The sequence below is a fragment of the Pteropus medius genome, unplaced genomic scaffold (genome assembly GCF_902729225.1).
Source record: "Pteropus medius unplaced genomic scaffold, Ma_sr-lr_union100, whole genome shotgun sequence".
Taxonomy (NCBI): Eukaryota; Metazoa; Chordata; class Mammalia; order Chiroptera; family Pteropodidae; genus Pteropus; species Pteropus medius.
Window position 1 is genome coordinate 3,918,385 of NW_024354886.1, and position 8,945 is coordinate 3,927,329.

Consider the following 8,945-nt stretch of genomic DNA (forward strand, 5'->3'; position numbering starts at 1 on the left):
ACATCCACCCAGAAGCTCAGGACCTTATTTGGAAATAGGGTCTTTGCAGATATAACTAGTAAGGCTTGAGAAGAGATCATATGGGATTAGAGTAGACCCTAAATTCAATAGCTGGTGTTCTTATAAGGGGAAGACAGCCAGATCCACTCAGGGGAGAAGGCCATGTGAAAGAGGCAGAGAGGAGACTGATGCAGTACAAGCTAAGGACAACCAAAGATTTGAGAGACACCAGAAGCTACAGAGAGGCAAAAAAGGATTCTTCTCTAGAACCTTCAGAGGGAGCATGCCCCTGCCAACACCTTGATTTCAGACTTCCAGTTTTCAGAATCTTGAGAGCATAAAGTTTTGGTGTTTTAATGGAAATTTGTTATGGCAGCCCTAGCAAACTAATACATCATCACTGCTGTAGACCCCTGCCCCGGCTCAGCCCACCCCTCTTAGCCCCATTATAGCTGTGAAGGAAAGGACCCCACACACAGGCGATTCTCCAGATGGGTGTTTAATGCGGCTGGTTATGATCAGAGCTATTTTCTCCCAACCAAGATCTTTGAATACGGCACAAGGACCAGGGCCCTTCTGTCCTCTGCTCGGAAGGCTATAATCCAATAATGGTTGAAACCATTATTAATAAATATTGGTCCTAGGGACAATGTCTGGCAGGTGGTGCTATGTAGTGATCCCTGGGCTTAGCTGCAGGTCAGCTAGATGAGTCATTACAGCTTCATGCCACTTCGGCGTCGCGAGTCCTTCCGGGCAATGGGGCTGAAGTTCACAATTTCCTTGTAGATGTGCTCTGAGAAAGGCAGGGTGGCTCAAGGTGGGTCTGGGGTACTGAGGGCAAGAAAGAACCTGTCCCCAGCCCCCACAGATATAACGTGGAGTAGGAAGTCAGCTCGGGAAGAAAGAAATGGATGCAGGAGACAATATCCACTCATAGAGAAGGATGCAGTAAACTCCAGAGACAGGGGCTATCTGAGGCCAGACATGAAAATGAAGTAGGCAAAGGAGAGAGGCTGCAGGCAGAGAGAGGAAGGAGCCCAAGCGCCTGGCTCTTACGCTTCCATTCGTCCACTGTGAGTTTCTCGTGTTCTAAGGAGTCATCAAACTTCTGGGCCTCTGTTTCCTCTTCAGGGTCCCGAAAGGGTTCAAAGAAGGGGTGGGCGAGGGCCTGTGAGGCTGTCAGGCGCTTGTCCACATCCAGCTCCAGCATCTTCTCCAGGAGGTCTGCAGCTGCAGCAAGAGCATGAGTCTCAGACCCAGGCCCATTCACTGGGACAAAAAGCAGTGGTTCTGTGGGGACAGCCCCAAGACTCACCCTGGGGGCTGGCGCGTGGGAAGAGCTGGGAGAAATCCTTCTTGGGGCTCTGTGGCAGGGACTGGATGTAGGATTTGGCCTGGAAGACAGAAAGGCACTGAGTAATTCCCAACTGGCAGCCCCTCAGGGCTCGGGCCTTGGAGTATAGGGCAGGGATTCCAGAAAAGCCCCAGTAGGGCTCATGGCTCTGGTCAGAGCCCAAAGTGGGATGAAGGCAAGAGCACCTGCAAGGGCAGAGGGACACACAGGTAAGCCCTCCTCCCCAAAGACCTGCAGCCCACCTGCCCCTGGTCAGACAAGTGCACAGCCTAGGCCCATTGGTCACTCACCGCTTTGTCATTCAATTTCTGCACAAACTCTGTGCCCGGCACCCCAGTCACTTTCAGGATCTGGGTCAACTGGTCCAAGTCTTGGCAGCAGGTTAAGGGTTGGCCTCACTCTCTGCTGGCAGATTGGAAGCTGCCCTTCCCGTGGGCCCTCCATCACTGCCACCCAGTCCCTGTGGCCACCACCCAGGCTCCAGACGTACCTAGCCCCCTCCTGCTTTAGGAGAGGAGGTTCATCCTTCAAGACTCAGGACTCTGGAAGGCTTTCCCCTGCCAGGGTGGGTTAGGGTCCCTCCCCACAAATGCTCCTGAGTGTGCCACCCTTCGGCCTCATCCCGGTCAGTCACCCTCATTGGTTTCCTCATTGTCTCCACGACCCTAACACTGAGCTCAGCAGAGCGGAACCTACATCCTCTCATCAATGCCTTCACTGCACACGCAGGCACTTAATTAGTGTGTGTGGTGCCAAAACATGAAGAATTTTCTACATGGTGATGAAATGAAGGTGACTAGTTTTCATCATTTTGCTTACCTGCTTTTTAAAATTGTTCTACACTGAGCATGTATCACCTCCGAATTAAAGAAAAAAAAAAAAGAGAGAGAGATTTAAGTAAGTAAGAAGGCATCTGTTGAAGGAATGAATCCCTGGGTGGAGTATGGGCTTTTTTAGCAAAGGATACAATCTTTCCCCCTGAACAGAGTTTTCCCAGTCAGCATCTCTGCCATGATGCAGCCCACAGACCAGATGTCCACTGCCGAGGGAGGGGAGGAAGTATCGCATAAACCACTGACCACGACCCAGTGATCAGTCAACCCGAAGTAACCAAGATGGCCTTGGGGGAAGCTGCCACAGAAGACCCCCAGGCCTCCAGGCAGCTGACCACTGACCAGTCTGGTTGTAGTGCATCCAGCTGAGTATCACCTCAGGGGCCCGGTACCAGCGAGTCACCACATAGCCAGTCATCTCAGCGTCTGCATGCCGTGCCAGCCCAAAATCCAAGATCTACGAATCGGGGGACATAGGGAAGGAATCTCACTGAGGAGAGGAGGCCCTTGGAACAGCTTCGGGAGGCTTCTGCGGGAGAGGGGCCCACCCCATCCCTGGGCTGGCCCTGCCTGGGCCGACTCACCTTCAGCTCACAGTCCTCGTTCACAGCAAGGTTGCCTGGCTTCAAGTCCTACATGAGAAGAGAGAGCAAGCAAGTACCAGGCTGAGAGGCAGAGATGGAAACTTGTCCTTGCTCAGCCACCACCCAGCATGAGACCTCAGCAGGCCCCTTCCCTTCTCTGAGCATTGGTCTCCTCATGCATAAAATGAGGGTTGGACTAGGTGTCCTGTAGGGCCCATCCAACTCTAAAATGCTCCTGATTCTCAGGGCCTGAAACACCCAGCTCAGGGCTTGCTTTGTTTGCAGCATTTCCCCCAAAAGTTCCCCAGAACACAGCAATTCCTTTGAGGCAGGTTCTTCTGGGCCAAGGATGGGTCTGAAAAAAACCACATCCCATGTCCCAGGGGATTATTGTCCCCTCTGTTCAACGCCCCGCCCCCCACACACATACTGAGGAGAACCCCTCCAGGGGTGGGAAGGACTGTAGAAGAGAAAGCACTCACCCTGTGGATGACCCCAGCTGAGTGGATGTACTGTGTAGGAGAAAGAGAAGTTCAGTTTTCACCAGCTGTTTCAGGCTGGCTCAGAAACCCCTCCACTCTGTCAGTGTGCTCTTTCTGGCCCAAAGCTAGCCTCCCCAAACCTCAGGTCTCAACACCAAGGTGTCCCCCCTCTGCCATCCTCCAGGCCTCTAGCCACCTTAAGACCTTTGAGCATCTGATACACCAGGTACTGGATCTTGTCCTCACTGAACTCCATCCCCATGATCTTCTGCAGGTCTGTCTGCATGAAGGGCATCACCAGGTAGCTGCAAGGCACGAGAGCTTGGTGAATGGCCCCAAGTCCCACCCAGCCCCGGGTCTGAGCTCAGAGGAGGGGCAAGGGGCTGAGGCAGAACAGGGGCCTTAGAGATGACCTCTGTGTGTAAGAAGAACCAGCTCAACCACATCCATCTAGACCCCCACACAGGCCTCCTGGCTCCCAGCCTAGCCACAGTGGCCACCTAGCTGGCAGAGCTCATGGTGAGCATTTCAGCTGGAACATATTTAGGAAAACCAAATGGAGCTGTGTTCCACCTCTTCAAAGGTGCCCTCTCCTTGCCCTCCTCCATGCCCCACAGAGAGCAAGAGCTGTGAGTTAGAAACATCTGCTACTATTTCTTTCTGCTTCTCTCCAAATCTTCTCTCCCCCAGAGGGTCATATCCAGCTGATGGCTCCAAGAACAACCAAAACTGTCTGCCCTTCCAAGAAGGAAACAATGAAACAATTTTTAGAAGGGTAGAAGAAGGAAGAAGGAGCTGGCTAAGGAGTTGCACCCTTACGGGATTGCAAAACCAGTCCAGGTCAGCAGAATGTAATGATTACTCAAAGTGGTACCAGCAAAGTCTAGAATAAAAAATGATAAGATTGAAAAAGGAACATTAAAAAAAAAAAGATGTGGTGGAAGCCACCTCCGTGAGCCTGTGACTTTTTGAAGCCTTCTTCAGCCCGACCACACCCCTTCCTCCTGCTGAACCCTGCTCCATGCACAATCCCTCCCCTCCTATCTTTCACCTCTACACGGACCCTGGTTCTTTCTTCTTGGCCCACAAACTTCCTGAAGTCTCACTGTGATAGAACCACCTTCCCTTGACATTGTTTCTCAGATAAACACCCCTTCTTCCTCTTTCTCTCCCCATCAAATTTCTAGAAAGAGTGGTCCACATCTCTTGACCCAACAGCCTTAACTCCCAGGCCAACCTGGCCCTGTCCAACTGCCAACATTGCTCAGATCAAGGACACCATTAACTGACCAATACACACACCCCTGGCTCCCTCTTGTCCTATTTGACCTTTGCACAATCTGACATTCCCTCAAGAGTCTCCGCTGATTCGCCTTCACCTCTGATCAGGTGCTCCCAGGTCTTCACCTGCTCATCCTCTTGGACTTTCCCTTTAATGCTGATATTTTAATCAACAGTATTCATGTTCTACATTAGCCTGTTCCTGGGTTTTAGCTACCATCCATGGGTGATTATTTCAACTCAGATTCACATCCCTAGCACAAACTTTTCTCTCCTGAGCTCCAGATTTATTTGCAACTGCTAATTAAACACTTGAGTATTCACAGGCATTTCAAAAGTGAAGTGTCTGAAAAGGACACATTATCTTTCTCCCAAGATCTGTTCACCCTCCACCTTGTATTGCAAGCAAGAACCTGACATACCCTGACCTATGCTATCTCACCCAGCCACTGCACCCCAAGGGTCTCAGGTCTGCTCTCAGCATCCCATCACCACTACTCTATTTAGATCCAGGTCTAGGTCTTGAACATGACCCTCTGGGTTCCCACCTCCCAAAACAGCTCTCTGTTCCATTCCAGCTACCATCAGAGTGCATCCCAAAAATCTAATGTGACCCTATCACTTCTCTGCTCAAAACCTCCATGAACTTGAGGCTGCCCATGGGAACAAGTCTGGACTCTTAGCTTGACCAAACCAGCCACTGGCCTCCACTAGCCACATCAAACTTCTCAGTATTGCCCACACAGTCCAGCCTCTTACCTGTACCATGGCCTCTGCCCTTGCAGTTCCTTCTACCTGGGATGCCCCTAGCCCCTTCTACCTCAGGCAGACTTCTAGCTGGTCCACTTTAAATTCCAAATGCTGAGCCCAGCAACTGACATTATAGGAAAAACTTCATTCAAAATTACTTTATTACATTTAAAACAAAAGCATGCTAACAAACCTTTCCAAAGATTTCTAAATTTTAGACCAGACACTGCACTAGCAAAGCCATGCATTTAGCAACTAAATTTTTTGGTACTGTATAACTCTGTCAAACATCCCATTAGCCAGAGGCAGCCAAGACTTCCTGATCCTTGCTCCATTCTAGGAAGAGCCCCAAGGTCCAGACCCACACCTGGGCCCCCAGGGAATGGCAATGAATTGGTGATGCCAGTGAGGTTGGTGCCAGTGAAGACTGGCAATGATGTCTTGGGGTGTTAAAACTGGGTAACATGGGAAGCAGCTAGCAGACAGCTTTGTGTCAGGCAAATACCCCACAAAGCTCCTCCTACCTCTTCCTGCCTGCTGTCCTCTCTACCCTTGGCTGAAAGGACCTCTCCAGAGAGAATCACACCTCAAAAGCACAGAGGCACAGGGACTGCCAGGGTGGGAATCCCCCTACCCGGTTAGAGAATCTCAACCGTCCCTCAACTTGCTCCCAAGGCATGCAATATCCTGAAACCCAGTGTGGCCCGACTCACAAATCATGGAAGCTGCGCAGGGAGGAGGCTGGGGTGAAGACATCCAGGAGCCCAATGACCTGGGGAGAAGGTTGCCAGTGAGGGCTGGGCAGCCGCCTAGCCCTCTCTACCCCTCCCCCAGGACCCAGCCACGCAGTGACCATCCATCCTTTCCTGATACTCCATCTCCAGCAATAGGCAGGATCCCAGCCTTCTTGGAAGCAGTAAAGGGACAGAGGTAGAAGAGGGATCTCCCGAATTGGGAGGGAGCTTTTGGTGCACCGTGATGGAGAGTCCGGCTGGGGAGAAGGGGAGGGAGCCATTCCTGTGCTCACTTCCCCCAAGGCTGGTGTTCTGGGCAAGCAGCACAAACCCACTCTCATATCAAGCAGGGACCCATGAGTGGTGAAGGGAATCAAGGTGGAAACAGGGAAGACACCTTCCAGCCAGCAGGAAGACCTTTGGTCTCCTGCCACATCCAGTTTTGCCTGCCAAAGGGCTGGTTTGGAGGCAGGGGCAAGATCACCCCTGGCTAGAGGCTATGGGGAGTATTGCTGAAGAGGAATAGGGCTTAAACTGAAATCATTATTTTAAATGTTTGCTTCCCGATATAGGTGTCCTAAAGCAAAGCCTGGTTGCCAGGCCCAGTGCTGGGTCACTTTTTTTCCTACTTGTTTCTGTTAGATAGAACAGTCTAATCATTATGCACTGAGGCCTAGAGCCAGGCTTAGTACTTATCTCATGGGATACTATGAGAATTAAATAAGTTAGTTTATGCAAAGCTCTTTGAACAGTGCCTGGCACATAATAAGTGTTCAATAAGTATCTATTATTATTGTTGTTGTTATTATCAGGGTCACATGTGGAAATAACATTAACCTGGATTCTGGGCACCAGCTCTTAGATGTAGAACAGATTTACAAAGTTCCGCTGTGCTTGCTTCCTCATAACAGTGACAATAAGTTTGCATCTCACAAAGTTCATGCTGATCCACTGCCAAACATACCCTTTGCATCTTTTCTGGGAATTAGGCAGGGCAGCTCTTGTACCGCATCTTAATATGAGGCAGGTACAAGGGTTGCAGGAGCAGGGAGGAGGTTCCCCTTCTCCTGGACCTGTCCTGAGCTCTCTGCACACACGCAGGGGGCCCTGTCTGGGCCATCCCCCTCTTCCCTGCCTTCCCCAGCAGCCCCAGGCCCAGCCTACATTCTCATGCTGCATGTGTTTCAGCAGCAGCAGCTCTCGATAGGCCCGCTTGGCAAAGATCTCAGACTGGAAGGGCCGGCTCAGCTTCTTGATGGCCACCTTCTCCCCGGACCGCTTGTCGATGGCAGAGCTGGAAGGCACACGCAGGTCAGCAGACAGCACTTTCCTCACTGGGCAGCGCCCACCCCAGATCCTGGATGGTATCTCCCAGGCCATCCTCATCCAAATCCCTCTTGGCCAGCAGGCTAGGCTAGGAGAAACTGATGCCCACCACCTGGAATGTGATGGAGCAGCCAGAAGCACAGTGCGGGGTGGGGGCTGGAGGAGGGAGCAGGCAGACACTGAGAGAGGTAGGTACACTGCACCTGGGTCAGACACAAGGACAACCAGAACCAGAGCGCCAGGTCGTCTCACTCTATGCAACTTGGCAAATCACTTCTCCCTCTTTGGGTCTCAATGGACCCATCTGTAACAATGGGGATTCTCCTGGAGGAACTCTGGGGTCCCTTGTAAGGTTCAAATCCTGGAGAACCAGACCCAATCCTAATCCAACCCACAGACACTCCACAAAGCCAGTGAGAAAAGTGAGATGGCTCTTGATGTGACCCCAGGCCAGCCTCTGCCACAGCCTGAGGCTTCTCGCTCATACTCTACTTTGCAGCCCAGTCTGCCACCTCCTTCTAGCTCCACGGGTTGGACCCAGGAAAAGCCCCTGGGGCGGCAGCGGGGGAAGAGGGAAGCGCGGGGGGCGGGGGAGGGAGTCCTCCAAATCTGCGGGGGCTGGGCCTTGGGGTCCTCGGTCCAGGTGGTGGACGCGCCGCCCCAGGTACGCAGCGGGAGAAGAGACACCCACAGGGGCTTCGGAAGAGCAGAGGAGGTGCATTGGCCCGGCCTAGGCCTGTGGGGGAGGCTCCACCTGCGTCCTGGGGCCTGGGCGCCCGCCGTCGGTCCGCCCCGACGCCCTGGCGCCCCCTGCTCCCCGCGGCGGGCGTGCATGCCCAGGGGTCTCACCACACCGCGCCATAGGCGCCGCTGCCGACGTGGGTCGGGCACACGTAGGTCTTGGGCAGCTCCCAGGCGGTCTTGTTGACGTCCTGCTTGTAGAAGCCCTTTTTCCGGGTGAGGCTCATCCCGCGCACACAATCCCCGCGGCTCCAGTGCGGCGGCTGCGTTCGCTGCCCGCCAGGTTCCCGGCACCCGACCCCCTACCGAGGTCCCCGCCGCTCCCGCCCGGCTCCGCCCGCTCCTCCCCCGCGCGGGGGCGGGGCCGGCCCGCGGCGCGTCCCACCTGCCGGTTCGCCCAGGTGCGGCCCCGCCCGGGCCTGCCCCGACAGCCCTCGCCGAGAGCCCCGGGTTTCCGCCAGGACCGCAGCCCAGCCGGAGTGGCAGGTGCGCTGCCCGGCAGGAAGGGGTGCTTCCCGGCCAAGTGCTGCCTTGGGGGCTAGGTCTTGATAGACCGAGGGGTTCCCGCATGGGGCTGAGGGATGGGAAGACACGGCCTCCCAGCTCTCTGCAGCCTGGGACTCTGCAGGAAGATCTGCCGGCGATATTGAAGACAATTTCGGAAACACAAAACAAAACCCGGCAACTTTCTGACGATGGAAAGTTACAAACATATACAAAAGTAGACAAAATAGCCCAGAGCTTCTCACACTTGAATATGCTCACGAATCGCCTGGGAATTTTATTTTAGTAAAATGCAGATTCTGATTTAGTCGGTCTGGGGTGGAGCCAAGATTCTGCATTTCCAACCAGCTCCGAGG

At 53.4% G+C, this 8,945-nt stretch overlaps 1 protein-coding gene across 1 annotated transcript; it reads right to left on the reverse strand.

The window, feature by feature from the left end:
• Positions 1 to 483: 483 nt before the first annotated feature.
• Positions 484 to 8,405, reverse strand: MAPK13 (mitogen-activated protein kinase 13). The gene is made up of 12 exons (XM_039856116.1): positions 8,194 to 8,405; positions 7,183 to 7,312; positions 5,998 to 6,056; positions 3,450 to 3,558; positions 3,254 to 3,283; positions 2,772 to 2,819; positions 2,530 to 2,644; positions 2,322 to 2,393; positions 1,645 to 1,724; positions 1,316 to 1,394; positions 1,057 to 1,230; positions 484 to 793 (listed from the first exon to the last, which is right to left on the reverse strand). Exons 1-12 carry the CDS (start codon positions 8,310 to 8,312, stop codon positions 714 to 716), a joined length of 1,095 nt encoding a protein of 364 aa, XP_039712050.1. The 5' UTR covers positions 8,313 to 8,405; the 3' UTR covers positions 484 to 713.
• Positions 8,406 to 8,945: the final 540 nt, after the last annotated feature.

Bases quoted from the DNA above. Each gene is read 5' to 3' on its own strand.
- MAPK13 (XM_039856116.1), bottom strand. From the start codon at position 8,312: ATGAGCCTCACCCGGAAAAAGGGCTTCTACAAGCAGGACGTCAACAAG. The intron at 1,725-2,321 runs GTATCCTTTGCT...CCTGCTGCCAAG, and splicing joins TCTGTTCAGGGGGAAAGATT to ACTTGGACCAGTTGACCCAG. The intron at 1,395-1,644 runs GTGAGTGACCAA...TCTGTCTTCCAG, and splicing joins AGAAATTGAATGACAAAGCG to GCCAAATCCTACATCCAGTC.